Consider the following 20004-nt stretch of genomic DNA (forward strand, 5'->3'; position numbering starts at 1 on the left):
TTTTCAACTTAAAATTGGTTCAGAAAATCTTACACAGTAAACAAAATATTTTGAGCTGATTTAAGAAGCTTGTTTGGTATACTTGGTACAAAATTATGATAAATTGTCAGGTTTCTAAACTCGTCTTCCGTTTATGAACCTGCAGCAAAGTCGCATCGAGGACCGTTTGGAGCGTTTGGATGATGCCATCCATGTACTGCGAAGCCATGCTGTAGGCCCATCAACAGCCATGACCAGTGGGCACAGTGACATGCATAACCTTATTGGGGCTGCACACACACACAACGGAGCGATGGGGTCTCTGGGAAGCGGCTATGGGACAGGACTGCTGTCGGGAAACAGACACTCACTCATGGTAGGACCTCATATGTTTTTATATACTGATCATGCATCGGTAATGTGGTGAGCAAATGAAGGTTCATGAAGCAGTCGTGATATATTTTACTCCTCTAGATGGCACTCTTAGTTCAAAGAATGCCATCTAGAGGAGTCAGAAATATCACAAATGCTTCATGAAGCTTCATTTGTACATAACCAGTCAGTACATAACTAGTTAGTGTGCTGATAGAAAATATGGGTGAGTTTTGGCTTTTATGTCTACTCAAAACAGCTGGGTGACATAAGGGGATGTGGGAGGGTTTGGAACATTACAAAACACCTAAAACACTTTCAGATGTCTGAACATGTTTATTCAGGCTGAGTTTTTTTTTAAATTTTAGTGCATATTCGTTTCACTGTTATCAAATGAAATGTGCAAACCTCAAACATAAAAACAATTCTAAATATAACAGCGTCGCTCTTATAGTTTCCTTACCGCGGTTAAAAAATAAAACGCTGTTTGTCTGCCTTGGTTCAAAATCTCTACTGATTTGGCTTATACTGATTTTAAATATTACAAATAAATGGAAGTGTCCGGCCTATTCCAAGGAGGTTTGTTTTTCTGAGGTGAACAGACACAGAATTTTGTTGTCAATTTTTTCAACAGCTTTGGCAGACCTACTGATTCTACATTGTAATGCATTCAACTTGTGACGTTAGCAACACTCCGCACTGTTCTCGACGGGATAGTTCAGGAGCTTTGTCACAGTCCCACTGGTCTAGGTGGTGGTATTTACTTGGAAGCGTTTTCTCTTAATGAAGAAAACACCTGCTGTAGAGGCGTGCACATGTGCTTGTGTGCGTGTATTTGTGTGTGACACCCAGACCCCAGTACGACATTCTTGTCACAAACAAACACATTTTCTTGTCACCTCTGTGTTTATTCCAAGTAGTAAGCATATTGCTTCTGTTGCATACATAATATTAAAGAGATGTGTTCAGGTTTAAAATGATGCGGAAGCACAAAGCTCTGGCTTGAGACTCACCCAAACACCTGGTTTTCTCATCACAGATGTTTGTGCATGATAATCTGCCCACAGTGGGTGTGGTTTTGCACGACACGTCATGCATGTTATGTCAGCGCTCGGTGAGTTGCATTGTTAAAGTTGGGACAGGATGCTGCTATGATTACCTTACTGCTTTTCTTTGGTTCATTAAAACATAATCGCAGGAAGTGCTACTTAATGAAAAGCAAAACAAGTGGAGGTAACATGTTTTTTTAAAAATATTTCTATATCATTGGATGTATATTTTTTTTCCAAATGTGGATACAAATCTATGGGATATTTTTCAATGCCTTCTATTTTTCAATACAGGCCTGAGGTTAGGTTGAAATACATTGATTAATTATGTACTATAGGCACCATGTAGCCCTAGATGACTCCCCACTGGACCCAAATATGGTCTGTGATCTTGTTCTTCAAATGTTTTAATCTGAAGTGCAAATAATTTTTTGGGCACTGATGCCAAATCTGCCCTTGTTTTTTTTTCTCTAGTACAACACATTTTCGTACAACTACTACTGCTACTACTACTTCTACGACTACTACTACTACTACTACAACTACTACTAATGATAATAATAATAATAATAATATCCTAACAATTATATAGTTATATATTTATTTATATGTATTTATATAACATAGAAACATAACTAAGTGCTGTTTTCCCTCATTAAAAAAAAATCATTCCAACATTAAAATAATTATTGTTGTTATTTTGGTGGGTGGCTGGAACGGATTCATTGCATTTCCGTTCGTTTCAATGGAAAAAGATGAGATGACATACGAGAGGTTTGATTTAGGAGCATTGTCACGGAACAAATTTAATTCATATCTCAAGGCACCACTTTATTTAATTTTCTCTCTGTCTCACTCACATACCCCCCCCCCCCATCCCCCCCAACACACACACACACACACACAGCTGCATGTAGTTTGGCCTTGTTTGGGAGAGACGCCTGCAGACTGAGGTCATAACTCTGGGAAAACAGGTGGCAGACGGATGTGGGTGAGAGAGAAGGAGAAAAGAGCAAGGGACTAATACTTTTCCATTAACGCAACTTGGATACATACGTATACATTATACTACATTTCACATGTACACAACTACTGCATATCCTATTTCTCAAATAGTCAGTGCGTTGCCATTCTTTTTTAAATGTCATAGACTTGCACACTTGTAAACCAATAAAAGAAAAGTAGTGAGGGCAAAATGCAATATTGATTAACACAATATTATTTTTATATGGACAATGTATTGAAATGTGGACAATATTAAGACCACTGTTCTTCTTTCATTACTTTAAATGTGTTCTTAAATGTACTAAAGAAATGGAATCCTGACACATTGTTAAACTGCATGATTGTTACCACATGTGCTCTTATCTCATTGCCCTCGTGAATGGAAGCACATGTGAGATTTTCATAATTAACTTAGCTACATGCCTAGCCAATACCCATAAATGGGCATAATGTGTTCATGTTGTCAGGTCTTGTCGGGCCACATGGACACCTAAAGGTGACAAGCTCAAAGGATGATAGCAAAATTCTGAAACTTCATAATAAAATACAAATAAAACACTTCACATGACTGCTTTAATTAGACTAACTTCATTGTCCATTCTTTTTTGCCGGATATTTTCAACGGCTGTGGCAAAAGGCCAAAGAAAAAGCAAAACCAGTATTCCTTTGCTCAAAGTCTTGAGATCCGCTTGAGGTTCCTGACAATCACAAGTCTTGCAGCGTTAGAAGAACTATTTTATTTTCACTCTATTGGGCCTGTAGATAATTATAAGTTTTATTATTAATTACTATTGATTATATTATTAATTATACCAAAGCAAGCTAGCAAGGGTTGCCCATATACTTTTAGCCACGCAGCCATGAAGCCTGTTGCAATTTAACCGTACACGGTGAGGTATGTTCAGTAATTGTACTTCCGAATAAAATGCCAATAATAATGTCTTCATCAAAAGTCCAACTGTGCTTTTTCTAGGATCTTCTTTCTACTTTCTAACATTCTCTTAATGATTTAAACCATATTTACAGAAATACTTTGAAAGGACATTGTAAATATACATCTCTGTGGTATTGTAATATTGCCATTTCAGTGACTCACCATTTTGTATTTGTAAGTAATGAATATTTATAAACAAAAGAAGGTGTGGGTCATTTGACATTTTTTTATCTTATAGTCTTTGAGATCCATAATATGAATTAACTTCAACACAGCCTTTATAATTGTGTAACATGGGTTTAACTCTGAACAAATGCGCAAACAACTGAACACTGAGAAAGAAAGGGTTGTAAGAAAAGATATAAGATTATATTTTTATTATATTTTTTAACAAACGTAATCCAACATGTAATATTCAGAAATACTATATTTACATACAATGAGTTCCAATAGGCAACTAATTGTTTATGTAACGCATTTTTTTGTTTGTTTTGTTTTTTACACAAATGACATATACTTTGTATGACCGAAATATCCAAATGACATAAACGGAAAATGTCCCAGCCCTTTTCTCCCCTGAGTTTGGGTATGCATGGGTGTGTATGAGTGTCTCTATGCGTCTGTGTGTCTATGCGTGCAGGTGCTTTCCTTCAGTTTACAACGTTGCACAGAGGACATATTGTTCTACAGTTTCTATGTGTATAGAGAGTAACAAAAAAAAAAAAGAATGGCGTGGCTCTATCTATCTGGTTAACATTGTGGTATTCATCATAGATGCGACTAGAATTTCCCTTTTTTCCCTTTTTTTTTTTTTTTAAATAAAACATCAACCGCCATGCCACTTTTGTCTGCGCTGGTTGACTGCTCAAATATCCTTTTCTGCATTTTGCCAGGGTTTTCCTGTAAACCTTTTAATTTTATTCAGTAAAAATACTAGGGGAATTGTTGAAATTTCTTTGGTCAACAAAGGGAAAGTTGGGAATTATTTTAAAAAATGAAAATGATATTTGTTTGAATATAATTTTGACATATGTTTGAAGACAATTAAGTGACATTTTTAAACTGCAAAATGGTTGAGCCTGCATCATTAGCACCTTAGCTGTTTTCAGCACATCATTTGTGCAATCACTTACTGGTAATTGCTAACAAAAAAAGTTTGAATGATACCTGTTTCATTGTAGTGCATGAGCAGGCTTATCATTTATATAATCAGATGTCTTTCTTGAACCTGATGGGGTTTGAGGGTGTGGCTCCAATTCATGGCAACAGTGCACGCCTCTCAAGCAGCAGATCAGTTTGTGTAATTTATTTATATTTCTCACTGCCGTCTGTCTCCTCATCTTCCCTTCCTCGTTGAACTAAATTAAGGAAGAGAGAAGGAAGGCTTGTTAAAATATAAAAGCATGCCATTAAAAATGTACGCCACCCTCTCTTTCTCCTCACTGCTGCCATTTTACATTTGGGGATTCAGGCAATGATGAAAGACAGTGATTGGGGAAAGAAAAGACAAGAAGGATGAATGGCAAATTACATGGAAGGAAGCATGCAAATGTATGGATGGACAGATGGAAGACAATATACGCAAACAGTGACAGATACTCATCATGGCCGACATTTTGTGCTACGAAACATTTTGTGCATGCAGCGAGGGAACATCGGCATGTGGTTGGCAAGACTATGTTGTTAGCCAGCGGGATTAACAAACAGACAGAGGGATTTGTTTTTCACCTCAATTTTATTCACAATTGGGTTGTAATGCAAGACATGCACTAACCTCTTTAAAAATCTGCATGCCAATATGTCATTAGATCCTTATTCATATCAAAAACCTTTTTATTATTTGTTCAATATGTTTGATTAGATTTTAGAATCTAGCTATCTGCCAAGCTACTACTGCAACTGATCTGCTTGATGCCCCGGGTGGTCGAAATAGCGAAAATATTCATGTTAATATTATCATTATTTAAAAATGGTCTTATTTTCTCCTTCACCACTCCATTCTTCACGCTCAGTGGCTGGTTTGCCCAATGAGCCAAGTCTGCCCTTGGGATAACATCTGCAACAGCCCCTTAGGCCTAAACTGCTGGCCACTAAATTAGTCACACTAAATGAATATGTTTTAGGGAATTTTAGCAATTAAGCTAGCCTACATATTTATTTTATAAGGGCATAGCTATATTATTATTATTATTATTATTATTATAATTATTATTGTTATTATTATTATTATATATTAAGTCTCACCATAGGCCTTAGGATTTAGGTCACTCGATCTCACCAACTCTCCCCCCCGCACGAAAATTAAGTGCTCATCCACTACAGTAGGTGGCAGTGGCGCTCTCATTGTCAAAGAGTGCGCAGGGAATCAAGGCAAAGTTATTTCACGTTTTTCTTATTTTCATAATTTATTAAGGTTACAATGAGATGCAAAAACACACCTAAAACAATTAGACAAATGATAGTATTTAAAGTCTTGATGGAAAGTTGAGACGATGCAAAATATTTTCCCATATATATTGGTGGTTATTTTATTTTAATTTTTCATGTGAGTGGTGGCACAATGTCCTAGTGTCCTCTGTTTGCTACCCGCCACCGTAGCCTGTCTAATTTTATGAGAACAAGATTATACATCTGTGACATTGAGAAGGGGCCACCTCCATGCATTACAGTACTGTACATCGTGCTTTATGAATCCTAACAATGGTTTTGCTGATCTGCTCAAAATACAACAAAGATCTTTAAAAGTATAGGATGTAAGACCTTCTTAAGGATGCCGACAAAGCTGGCATCATAGACACATGTACACAGGCACGGGCACACTTAAAGAGGGCCCATCTCGTGCCAAAACTGTGAATCCCCGCTGGAAGCTGCTTGGTGCCCTGGGAATTTGAAATCCCACAATCAAACATATGGGCATTAAGATAATTGTCAGTTGTTGTGTTGTAGTGTGCGTGCGTGTCCGACAGATGGATAGGATTCAGTCAAGCACACGTGCACACACACTTATACACATACACATTCATATTCATTCACACAATTGCACCCCACTCACTATATGCCCCTGAAAAACACCAAGGAACAAAAAGAGACCACACACAAGTCGAAAACACACATGTCCTGACAGGCAGATTTGATGGGACAGTGACACACGCTGCCCTTTTTAGTTTGGGCTCTTAGAAAGGTAGATCATGCCCCCAACAGGCCAATGACAGAATTACAAGAATTTGGAATTATAGAAGCAGGTTCTTAGCATTTTCCAAAACTGTCAATGTTTTGAAACACATCGAAGAAAATACATATAGGGGGGTACACCGAAACTAATGTTGTCAGTCATAGTGGAATGAACTGAGACAAAGAAAAATCATGAGGATTATTTATTCATGCTAAATTCGCAGTGTTAAACAAGAGATGTTGAATAATTCTACTCAGTTTTATTTACATTTTATGGCATAATTACAAAACAGAAATGTCTTCTGATAGGAAATCTAAGTTTAAGGTTTTTTTTGTTTTTGTTTTTAATCTTCTTTTAATCTTCCTTACCTTGTCTGGCATTTTAACGGACAGCAAAAGAATTTCATTGTACAAAGAAAAAGTGCTTTCCTTTTGTACACGTGACAATAAACGCTTTGAATATTTAGATAACGTGAAGCACTATTTACATATACTATTTATTCACAGAGGAGTTACTTGCCTGGTTGAGTAAACTAGCAAAGTTGACGTTAAATATATTTTTTAAATTAGTCTGAAATATTTTTGGAGAATTTTTTGCATACATTCGTATTTGTTGGCATGAGTAAAATGCATTAATAGTGAGAGTAATAAAACAAAACAAAACAAAACAAAACAAAACAAAACAAAACAAAACAAAGACCTATTGAAAAGTTTAAAAATCTATCGCCCACATGACCAAGCAATCTCAAACTGTTCCTTCTTTTGTCTGTCTCCCAGGTGAGCTCTCATAGAGAAGACGGCAGTATGGGTCCGTTACGTGGTGGACATTCGATGGCTGCAGGTCAGGTGCCTCAGTTACCTGCTCAGTCCGCCACCTCGCCGGACCTCAGCCAACCAGACCCTTATCGTGGTAAGTCCCATCATATTACAAATTAACACAAATAATCATCAAACGTTTGTGTTTCTGTGACATTCTTGGTTTTAACAACAAATCATGAGAAGAAACAAAAACTCACTTTGTAATTTGGTCATTTCAGGCAAAAGTAGGCATACATAATTGAGAGCTCGGCTAGCAAAGCTCACATTTACTAAGTACTAAAACACTAAATATATATACGGTATGAATATGGAGGAGAGAAGTGTGAGAAGTGTATATGAGCGCAACGTGAAACAAATTAGCCCTGAGCTCTTTTTAAAGGCTGCAAATGAGTTTGCTGGCAGCAAAGTTCAGCAAGCAGCAACCACAGCCAAGTGTGTAATGAGGTGAGAGACAGTGAAACACACACTCAAGCAGAAAAAAAGAGACATTGCGCCTCATTTTAACACACACGTGTGTGCATGCATGCGCGCGCACACACACACACACACACGCACACATGCACACACATACACACACACACACGGTGGTAATAGAGGTGTTCAAGGCTGTGGAAAAAAGGACTATTAAATATTTTGGCAGGCAACAATTCGAAATCAGTGATTAACAATGAGTCTTTCTAATATATTTATTTATTTTACATAATTTAATAAACTATATTATATATCTAATAAATTATTCACACTCCTAATGCAATCTCTTTGTATGACTTATATCCAGATATACTCAAATGTAATGTAAAATGCCAAATATTCTGAAATGAATTAGGATTTTGATCCTTTTATTGGTTGATTCAACAACCCTGAGCTATTTCCTATTCAAAGAGCACTTGTGTTTCGGTCTTGCAGGACAAGTGGTCTATTAAAAAAATTGCAGTCACAGTTTCAAAACTGGACTTCCATCTACGAGCTTTAATAATACATAATAAAAATGAACAAAATAGTACACTTCATTTGTTTCCTTAAAAACCATTAAAACCTAGACTATTCATCTGAAAGTGTTCATCAAAATAGTGGCTACACAGAATTCTTGAAACTAACATATATCCACAAACTCACAAACGTGTTCAGTCTCCACCCATGTCTGGGTTTATTCACACTTTGAGACACACAAAGTCTCTTTCACATTAAGCTCATTGAAATGCATCTATTTGTCCACAAACTAACAGTCATTGTACTGACGGACACATGCAAGCCAAACACAGGCTGTCACTCAAAAATGAGCACAAAATGCCTCCAGTCAGGCAGACGGAGATTCAAAATGGCCGACAGTTGGCGGTGTATGTGTGGGAACAGAGGAGAGTGTTCTGTGTTGACAGAAAAGTTGGCAGCCTCCCAGTTACCGATTCATACACACGTCAAATAAAGACTTAACTGTTCTACTGAGGAGAGAGACGGACAGGAGGCTCGAGCAGCATTTACATTTGCACTACAGCTTGCATGCAGTCAACTTGCTCTCTGTCAGATCTTTGTCCATTTCATAATACTCTCCTTTCATTCAACATCTACGATTTAATCATTTTAATAAGACTTACCAAAAATATATAAACACTTATACTCACACTTTCATTTTCCAGCATTTTTGTGCTGGCAATAATATATTGATATATATTCAGTAAGAATGGGACAAGACACAAATCCCACGGTCTCTCGAAATCGAATCCAGAACAAGATGAGACGATATTTTTTGCAAAATTTCTAATTTAAAATAACGCCTAATATAAATTTTCCAGTTTTTAAAATTTTTTTTTTTTTTTTGGGAGCAGACTGCAAGAAAATGAATGATCCATCTGTAAAGCGCAAATGTGAACATAAACTTCAAGACCAGCCTCAGAAATATTGTGCACACATCCATGTCTGCATCTATCATTCAAACACCTCTTTTTTTCTTTTTTTTGCTCTTTGCAGCTCTGTCCGGAGGCCTTCAGGGCCAGAGCACGTCCTCTATCAGCTCCGAGATCAAGTCTGAGGACGAGGGAGATGAGAACCTCCTGCAGGACTCCAAACCTTTGGACCCAAAGAAAGAAGACATTGACAGCAAGGATCTCAAAGGACTTGATAGGTCAAGATCTAGGTAACCCGCCAAGCTCTAGATGTTCGCTTCTATCAAAACTCTCATTAGGCTGGTTACCCAAATCACCTCACTACCGAGAGACCCTCCTGAGTTGACAAACACTGTTAAATAAGGATCTTGCATAAAGAATTGATTGATTTGTGATGTATTTTCTGAAAATGTTTTCAGACTCGAAAAGACTCAAACAAGGAAGGACTTGAAGTAGTGAGTGGTTTTGAGACCCAGCCTCTAGACTTTGATGAAGTGACCAAGTGTGACGAGAAGCAGCTAAATAAATCCGCTAATACTGCGGCGTTTTGCTCGAAAGCCACCAGGCAGCTCTGTTTTTGGAAACATGGCCGCTGCTAATTGATTTGAGTTAAGCCAGTGCTTTTGGCAGACAACCACAGCAGCACGGTTGAGACAAAACAGAGGTTTCTGGTGGACAAGAAGCTCTTGTTTGATCCCGTTTGACTCTCCATGGTCTTGAGCCTGGTTTTAACTGTTTCTCTCACACACAGAGTAGAACCCACCACCGATTTTCTCAAAGAAGTGCTACGTTGCATTCAGGGTATTGGACTCTTTAAGTAGAATAGAATTCTATTGCAATGAATGGATCGATTTATTCTTTAATGTGGTAGTAAATAATACAATTCACATTACAGAACAAAAGTCATTTCAATTGTGCAATTGTTTTGTTTAAGTATTTGCACAATCCAAAAAAAATGCAGTATTCAATAATCACTGACATTATCAGTGTGATTGAACTAATCACAATCAAAATCTGAATGTTTGTTTCCCACCCTGGATGCAGCTCACCAGCCTTCAAGCCTCCAGCAATATATATTTTTTTTTCCCTGGAGGTTAAATGAAATCTGAACCATTTGGATCCCAAACCCAGAGACTGATACATGATGATGGCGGTCATGTAATCGATGATGTAAATCGATGATGTCACAATCTCTATCATTTTCACCACCGGGTGAAAAGAAATTACCTTTAAGCTGAACTTCCATCCTCATATCTTACTCCCATACCCCGACTCCTTCCGCCCCTCCCCTCCCCCTCATTTTTATCCACATCAATGGCTACCATAGCAACAACGACGATGAGGATCTATCTCCAGAGCAGAAGATGGAGCGGGAGCGAGAACGGAGAATGGCCAACAATGCTCGAGAACGCTTGCGAGTACGCGACATCAACGAGGCGTTCAAGGAGCTGGGCAGGATGGTCCAGTTGCACTTAAAGAGCGATAAGCCGCAAACAAAGTTACTAATCCTTCACCAGGCCGTGGCAGTCATCCTCAGTCTGGAGCAACAAGTCAGAGGTCAGTGTACCTTCCAGCAGTATGCACAGAATTGGACCACAATAGGCACTAATTTACGAACGTAACAGCAAATATTCCTGTGATGGTGGTGATGCTTTTGTTGTCTTTGTAATTAACAACAATGGGCAAGGCAAGGTAGCTTTGTGTCTATGGCACATTTCATACACAAAGTAGCTCAATATGCTTCACGTAGTTAAAAATACAATGTTCAAAGGCATTTACACACTGGAGATTTTAAGACAGGAAATAAAATGTAGTTTACTTAGAAGCAGAACATGCAGTGCATGACCAAGATGTTTGAAAAAATAAAATAAAGCTACTGTAGAAAGACAATCATATAATTCAACAAAGTAGGAGGATATAGATAACAATTTGCACGACTTGTTTTCTTTAAATCCATGCAAGTGTTTTTATTTTCAAATCCTCGCATTCCGTGGAAATCACATTTGATTTCCACAAACCACTAACATTAAACTAACTTAGCTATTTGTAGAACTGGCCTGCGAGCCACTTATGCAGTCCTTGTGGGTGGCCACGTTGCATCGGGTTGATTTTATCAAATTTACTGAGATGCATGTCTATAGAGCTGTGCATTATTTATGCTAAAAAGTAAATTGTCCAATACAAAAAATCCATCGTTTTGTAACACACTTTTTCCTGTCATTATTTATTCCCTAATTCCAGGTAAAATTACATTTTCAGTGAGGAAAAAAAAAATAACACAGACTAGATCATTCCAACCCAGTCACAAAGATTGTAAATTTTGAGGGATGCTGCTCAGAAACTCAAGTAAGTAGTAGTAAATGTCTTTTGAAAGACTAAAATATTCTTAGGTTAGGCTGGTAACACACACTGTACCAGGAGATGGCAGCAATGCCATATTCTGCCACGGTTTCTGCTCCTTAGCTTCAAGGTCACCATTGACTTGGTGGAGGTGTTTAAGCATGAAAAATCCATCTGACAGTTTGTGTCTCCTCCAATTTCCAGAGAGAAACTTGAACCCGAAGGCAGCCTGCCTGAAACGCCGTGAGGAGGAGAAGGTCACCGTGGCTTCAGACGGCACTCCCCTCTCGCTAGCTGCAGCACACCATGCCGCCATGGGCGATGGGTCAAACCCACTGGGACAAATGTAAAATGCAGCAACATCTTCTCCCCCATAAATGGTCAGAAGATTTCACTTATTCACTAATCTGCTGTTGTACCTTCAACTCAAAGCCAAATTGAATACTTGTTAAAAGTGTCCAGAATGATCTGAAACCAACAAGTTGAAAAAGGATCATTAAAGTTATAATTGATATAGAATTTGTCTTTGGGCTTTTGGACAGTTATTGGGATAAAAATACCCCCCCAAAAAATAAATTAGTAAAAATATGTTTGATGCATTTTCCTAGTCCAAAGCATTCCAGAAAATGGCATGGAAAGTCAGTAGTCAAAAGCCCATTCTCCAAAGTTATCTCACCTTTTAGTTAAATAAACCTTTCCAGTTCTTGACAAGTAAATGTGTACAGAGCTGATGATACAACAGCTGGACAAAGGAAACCAGTCATGATTTACTAGTTTTGGTCTCGTCTGGGTACATTGTAACAACAGATTGGCAGTATAAGTGTGATTTTGATGTGTGACTTTATGTTCTGTCTTCATTATTATTGTCTTATTTTATTTGTAGTTCTGTTCTTGGCTGTGCAACACATTTTCGACAAAGAACCAACAAAAAAGAAAGAGTCCAAAAAAACAGGGATCCCCAAGTCCGGTCCTTGTGAAGCCTATCCAGGCTATTTCATTCAGGTGTTTTGGAACAGGGTAATATATGAAACATGCTAGATAGTGGCTCAAGTGGACCGGACTTAGAGACCCTTGGTCCAAACACCAGAGTAATACAAAAGAAAATCATACAGAAATACATTACAATATTGATCCAATATTGATTTTTAACAACATTAATCATTTGAAGTGATTACGAAAATGCATTCCCGGTCCAATGAAAAGTTGATTTGTCCAACAGACCGACATGTACAGGGATTCTTCCTAGTACAACGGCGCTACCATACGACGTTTTGGGATTATGAATGACACACAATGTATTTGTTTGCGCAGCGACGTAAGAATATGTTGCCATGCGGAACCAGAAAACAAGATCAATTATATTTATGGTTGCCTGTGTGAAAATACAAATATTGTCGTTAAAATATTTATTGCAATACTGGCCGGATAATTTATTTCTTCAAATTCAATTATTTGGATTGGTTTGGGATTTGGAATGCTTTTATGTGTTGGATTGCAAAATGACAAAATTCATTTTAAAATGGTTCTGTTCTTGAATCATTTTGCACTTTTTTTCAAAAACTGAATTATTAATTCCATTTCATGTATATATTTATTTATTATACAGTATATGTATAATATATAGATATAGATGGATATAGATATATAGAGCTAGATATAGATATATACACTCATTTTTTTTAAGTTTTCTCTCTTATCTCTCTCCAGGTCCAAGGTGCCAGAGTTCATCAAAATGATGAGTGACCACTTCCTCTGACAGTGTTTATATGAGCACCTAGCAATCAATCAAACCCAGTCTTGCTTGGCCAAACCAATCAAGATTTTCGGACCAATCAGATCAGCCTCAGTGTTTCCTCTTGTGGCTTCTAATCTTCCTCATCACCTTTTCCTCCTTCTTCTATCAAGAAAACAAACTGCACAGTCATTGGTTGCTTTGCATCTCCACCTGAAGTGAACTCCTTTTGTGCGGAGACGCCCAATGGCCGATGCAAAGAGGCTATTTTAAAGCGTCTCTTCGCGAGAGATTTTGTCATGAAATTACTGCAAAGGGAGAGAAAACCTATGGATTGATTAGTCATTTAAGAAATTCTTTGACTTCTACTATCACCATTCCCAGTTTTAAGAACATTGGGCTTCGATATGATACGTGTAGTACTGTCTATGTATAAATATAATAGCAAAACACCTGGACTCGTGCAGTGGGGAGTATAGAGAATAATTACGCAAAACAAAACATATCAAGTATTCAAAGAGATTTTTTTTGAGAAACATTGTGCAGCCTCAGCATGTCTCTGACTGAATGGCAAACATATGCCACACTGTGGATGAAGCTGTGCCTGACATCCTCTTGGGTGCAAAACAGTAAAACAGTCAGATGTATGGATACACAAGTAGAAACGAGATAAAACAAAATAAAACGAACAAAGTTTCTTACAAATTACCGGTTATGGATTATAAATTAAGTATGGGTACAAAACAAGGCATTCTTAGGTTTCTAAAATCTTTGCGATGGCAATGGTAAAAGTACTTTTTAAACTAAATGATCCCTATTAAACCAGAACTAAAAAAAAAAAAAAAAAAAAAAAAACCCTTGTCGCACAGGTCAAATGTAATATCTAGATGTTCATCAATGTTTCATTCCATTTCCTAACCATCCATCTTTTTCTGTACCACTTATCCTCATTGGGGTTGTGGGCGAGCTGGACCAAAGTCCTGCTGACTTTGGGCGAGAAGTGAAATAAACCCCCAATTGGTCAGCATATCATATCCAACTTGAAAAATTGGAAAACCATTTTGAAGAGTTAATTCAAATCTATTAGTCACTTGAACATAATTAAATAAACCCCCAATTGGTCAGCATATCATATCCAACTTGAAAAATTGGAAAACCATTTTGAAGAGTTAATTCAAATCTATTAGCCACTTGAACATAATTAACCTGAACTCCAATACTACAAGGGCAAACGTGGCTCACACACTAAGGAACAAATCTACTGAGGAACTGGGGTATTTCAATCACTCAGTTTGGAAATTGCACAAAGAAAAGACCAATCATGCCGACATGAAAAGAATACTATTACATTTATCAAGATTGATGAGAATGCAAAAGCTGCTGATCAAGGTCTCGACAAAAATATCCCAATTTACTGTATATATTTGCATTAAATGATAGAAAAAAAACAACATGGAATAGGGCTGAGTAATGAAGTGTATCTTTATCCATATTATGCACATTCCACATAAACGCCACTCAAAGGAGTGCTGAGGAATTCCGACCAGGAGTAAAATGGACCAACTTCCATATAGGTTTGAATGGAAAAAGAGAATTTTAGATCACATTGAGGCAATTGTTATGCAGCAAGGGAAGACAAACGAACAATCATCTTGTTGGCGCTATAGCAGGGCTGAATACATTCTCATGCCTTGTTGATTGGTTCATAAGAGAACCCAAATCTCAAAAGTTAAACCCTCTCCTGTATTCCGAATACCTCAAATGAGTGGGCTTTCTAGTTGAACAATTCCTCTGGATGAATTGAGTGTTAATTCTGGCTTCGTTTCAGATTTTAAATGACTTTGATTATGATCAATTGACGTAGTTTTATCAGCATTACATTTTGCCTCTGTGGTTTATTAGGGAGGCATAAAGTACATATTGAAACCTAAAGAAATATAGACTGGAAAGTGAGAAAGCTCTGCGGATAGTGTGTTACCTTTTGTTGTCTCGTCACCTTTTTCCATTTCCTTTTTGGCTTCGAGATCACTTTTCTACTTTTGGACCATATTTTGTTTCAATTTCAATTTAGACCATCAAACTGTTTAATGTCCAAGGGGGCCACTGTATTTTTTAGCCAACCCCTTTTACGGGCAAGTCCTGTGGTTTTCTTTCATAAAGAATCATCAAAAGTGTCTGAGCGGTGATTAAAAGTCGTGGCTAGTGCCTGATGGTATAAGGTTGAATATTAAAACAGAGGTCAAATCTGACAGATAAAGCGAACCAGAATATTATTTTTATTCCAGGGTTAAGATAAAAATATCTTTTACCTCCACCGGTTTTAGATCTTCTCAATCTCAGTGCTACTCTTTCTGCTGATCCAAGCCTTAGGATCCCCACCCCCACCCCACCAACCCTCAGAGTGGTCCCAGTGATGCAATTTGAACATTCACACGTCTACCAATGTGCCTTTTTAGAGTTCATATCATTGGAGTCGCCAGAGGAAGAGCTGGTCTTTTATAGGCTGCAAGCTTAGGGAAACCTGTTGTTGGTCTTTAGGTTCTATGCAGTCAGGTTTTTGTACCAGACCTGGGAATTTAAAAAAAAAAAAAGTTTGAAAAAAAGAAATTAAAAAATAGTATTTTTTGGATAAAAAAAAAAAAAAAAAAAAAAAGTGTATTTGATGTACTGTATGCTTATGTGTAACTAGAGCGTGTTCTGACAGACACTTGATTTAGCAAAACAAGCCCTCGCCCCCGTTTGCCCTACCCCTTGGAAGAAATCCACTATCCTGAACCCAGCCCAGTTTATATGGTGAACACGTCTCTTCTTGTAATATAGCTGATCCGCTTTTTATCAATATGTGATGGGCTTTTCCTTGAGCCAATGTAGTCTCCAGTACAACGTGTGTGGTTGTATGTTGTAAAGCGCTTTTTTCCTCCGTTTATTTTTTTAAGGAAAATAATTTTCTTGTTCATTTTTATTTGTATGTTCTGGTTTACATGTCTATTATAGAAAATGTAAGAAAATAGAAATAAAAATAAAAAATCAACACAATTTGCTATCATTAGTGTTGTTCTCTGACAAGCGACAATTTTGGCACGATTAAAAATCCTACTCAATCAACAGGAAGGCACGGAAACTGGAAAAATAATCTATTTGAATAGATCAATTTATATATAAATGTACAAAAATATATACATATATAAGGAGGGTGATTTTTTTTCCATTTTTTTTTTCTTTTGCAAATAAGTGTGTGCTTGGGGAGGAATTATTTTTCCAAAGACTGAAATGTCAGGCCCCCAGTGTTACAAATCATCGACAGACTTATTTCTTCTTATGTTGCCATGACAACCTCTGCCTCTAATATGGCGCCCCGCACAGGACAAAATGGCACAGGAGGACCAACACTGCTATCCATCATGGCAGTGACACACAGACATTGTAAATTGTATGTAACAAAACAGCAAACCGAACCCATATTTTGAAATTGTGTATGTAAAATTTATATTTTTACATGTAGATGTTATTTGTGTTCCTAGAAATGTGTTGTTTTTTTCAGGAATTAGTATTTAAAAAAAAAAAGTGTGTTTTTAAAATTTGTCACGTTGAAGTCATTGTAAAATGAGAAATTAAAGATTTTTTTTTTTTTTTAATCATGTTGAAGATGGAATAGGGATGTTAGGACAATGATGCTGATGAGATCAAAATACATATACAGTATGGTATTTGTCCAAATCCCCAAACTTCATATTATGTCCATTGTAATTGTATTTTTTCCAGATAAATAGTTGTAAATAGTTACAAATCAAATTCTGTGAGGTTTCGGTGGGGTGAGGACATGCCTGTGAGATGTGACGATGATGATGAAGCAGTTTTTAATAAAATAGTATTTGTCTGGTTAAAACATCGCATTCCAAACTCTGCATTGTCAGTTTTACATCGTACTGTTGTTGTGATTGCAGACCAGCAGAAGTGTAACTCAAATTATTGTCTGTACCTCCACCAGGAGCAAATTCTTTCAGAGCCAGCCCAGGGCATTTGGTGGGATGGGGGAGTTGGATTTGCATTGGGGAAAAAATGTGCAAAAAAGCATACTTTTGCTCTGTTGTGTAAAATTGGGCTACCCTCAGACATATTTGTCACAACAGGACCTTGATTGTGTATTGAATTACATTGATGTTAATTTACTTGAAGTGTTTGGAAACAAAAGTGCATCCAAAGAAAGTCCATATAGTCAAGGGACTCTTAGGGCCATGGGCCTGCTCTGACTCCTGTACATTTATTTATTCAAGATTTAAATCATAGTCCCGCAGAACACAATTCCAAATCAAGTTTTGTAAAAAAAAAATTACATTGGAGTCGTCTTAGATAAATGAAGCAAGTGTCTGCCAACAATCGTGTCAGCTATTTGGCCAAAAATATTTCAGTAGGTGTGCGAGGCAGTTTCAGTTTGTTTTGAGTGTTTGCCAATACAATTGACTGTTGTGTCAAAAGGCCATGCTGCTTTGAATCGGACCTAGGTTGAGTCTGTCAGTGTACAATTAATGTGTTTTTTAAAATAATGTTATTTTCGCAACATTTAATTTCATATTTACTCTTTGTTTTATGATCATATCATTTCACATTATTGTCATTTTATGTTACCCTATTAGCCAATGTGTTTTTATTTCTTCTCCCTCCTTGTTGTACATACACATCTCATTTCTCTTTTTCAGTGACTGTGCCAAGAGCTTTGTAATCTGTTACTCTGTACCAGTTTTACTGCAATAATGAGTTGAATTCAAAAAGCTTCACTATTGTCCTTTGTTGTCACAATTAATTAGGATTTATCAACATTTAACTGAACAATATATGAATCGCTTTTTTTAATCACATTTTAAATGTGGTTCTTTAATTTAGATTTTTGTTGTATGCATTTTCATAGGAAAATTGAGTTAATCTAAAAACATACAAATTGCATGCAGTCAAGTCTTGAGTATTTTTTTTCTTATAGTAACTGAGGATAGAAAACATTGGTGTGGAAAAAGCAACCTTTTGTATAAATTACAACAATAACATGATATTAAATTTACTTGGGGGACTGTGAAACTTCCTAAAGTAATCAATTACCGTATGTGAGGAAAAAAACAGGGATTAACTAAAAATAATGGTCAAGTGTATTTGGTAAATTTTAGAGGAGAGGTTTCCTTTGGGGTTCCGCTGCAATCCACCAACACAATCCAACAAGTCCAATTAAATAGCTTGTTGTAAATCATTTAGTAATTTGTCAATAACATTAGTACTTGTTTTTCTTTAGATTATACTATTGTACATTCTTACAGGATCCCAAAACATATATCGTGTCAAGCAAATTTATTTGTATAGCTCTTATCACAGAAGTGTCTCAAAGGGCTTCACAAGTTGACAACTTTTAGGGTTACATCCACCGATCTAAACCCATTCAACTACACTTGAGAAGAGAACTTCTACCACAGATCCCAGACACAGGATGCCCAGGCTGCAATGGATGCAAAGTGAGTATACCGTATTTTCCGCACTATAAGGCGCACCAGATTATAGGGCGCACCTTCAATGAATGGCCCATTTTAAAACATTGTCCATATATAAGATATATACATTTGGCCCACGGGCCGGACTTTGGACACGCCCGCTGTAGTGGCTCAATATTGGTCCATATATGAGGTGCACCGGATTATAAGGCTTTTGAGAAAATTGGAGGTTTTTAGGTGCGCCTTATAATGTGGAAAATACAGCAAGTTAACATCCAATATCATCTATCTGCTATAGGCCTACAGTGTTAATGAGAACAATGTGATAGTTCATGTCCATCCTCGTTGTGCAACAAGTGCTTTAAATGCCACAACAATCATTTACAGTAAATAATGTAAACGTTGTTGGTTATATTCTGTTTTATAGATGCGACTGGACACACTTTTCCTTGGATTGATTTCTGACTTGACTACTGTGTTAGCCTACGTAAGTGATACTCCAGTTTTTTTTTGTACAACTTTGGGTTATGTCGCTGCTGTTCGAATGCAACTGCATCGCAACAGCTTCCCCTTTTCAATGGGCCAGTTTACGGTAACAGAATACGTTTTCTACGGAAGACTGTTTGTGTTTGGATTGGACGAGGCACTTGCAAAAGCACTCTAAAGTACAAATATGGTGACCTCACCGACATTATGAGTAATGTTTGCCTTACCGTCCATCTACTGACCTTCTCACCTTTCAAATGAATAGCTGTTTTTCTGCTGCTTCCCAAATCTTGTTTGAACAGTCAACTGATTTGTTAGAGATAAGGCTGCCCAAGTAGTGATTGCATACTGTCATTCCAGTCCTTGAGTACTTGATTAAAGGGTGAATAGTAGGTGTAGTCATCTCAATCTGTTATTATATCTGTAAAAAAAGGGCATTTTTAATTAAGCTAACAAAATGAATGTATTGTTTTGTATTAACCATTAAACAACATTGCGACTTTTTGTTGCGCTCATCTACAGAGAAGTAGAACCCTTAGCAAATTTTCTTCTGGTTTACCATGCCGTCATTGTTTAATTATGATAGCATTTATGTCCGCTGACATTATTGATGGATAGAATTTTGTAGCTTTTGGTTGGTCGCCGGATTATATGCTTTTGTCCGAATTAATTCCAAAGAAAAAATGTCAATCCTTTTGAGACACCTGACTAAATAAATGATCGGAACGTGTGAATTCCATGCCAATGGGTTCAGTCTCATTTTGAA

At 37.1% G+C, this 20004-nt stretch overlaps 1 protein-coding gene across 7 annotated transcripts in view; it reads left to right on the forward strand.

The window, feature by feature from the left end:
• tcf4 (transcription factor 4) overlaps positions 1-18056 on the forward strand; it is a 161507-nt gene extending 143451 nt beyond the window's left edge. For 2 of the 7 annotated variants that reach the window (XM_088393018.1, XM_088393022.1), the window contains 6 exons: positions 146-355; positions 7288-7420; positions 9295-9460; positions 10537-10766; positions 11754-11929; positions 13257-18056. In XM_088393018.1, coding sequence (XP_088249144.1) covers positions 146-355; positions 7288-7420; positions 9295-9460; positions 10537-10766; positions 11754-11899 — 885 coding nt within the window. In that variant the 3' untranslated portion in view covers positions 11900-11929; positions 13257-18056. The remainder of the gene's footprint in view (positions 1-145; positions 356-7287; positions 7421-9294; positions 9461-10536; positions 10767-11753; positions 11930-13256) is intronic. The other 5 variants (XM_088393016.1, XM_088393020.1, XM_088393017.1 and 2 more) reach the window with 3 other exon arrangements.
• The last annotated feature ends 1948 nt before the right edge of the window (positions 18057-20004 follow it).

Source organism: Syngnathus floridae, chromosome 12 (assembly GCF_059516105.1).
Source record: "Syngnathus floridae isolate MCC-2025c chromosome 12, RoL_Sflo_1.0, whole genome shotgun sequence".
NCBI classification, from domain to species: domain Eukaryota; kingdom Metazoa; phylum Chordata; class Actinopteri; order Syngnathiformes; family Syngnathidae; genus Syngnathus; species Syngnathus floridae.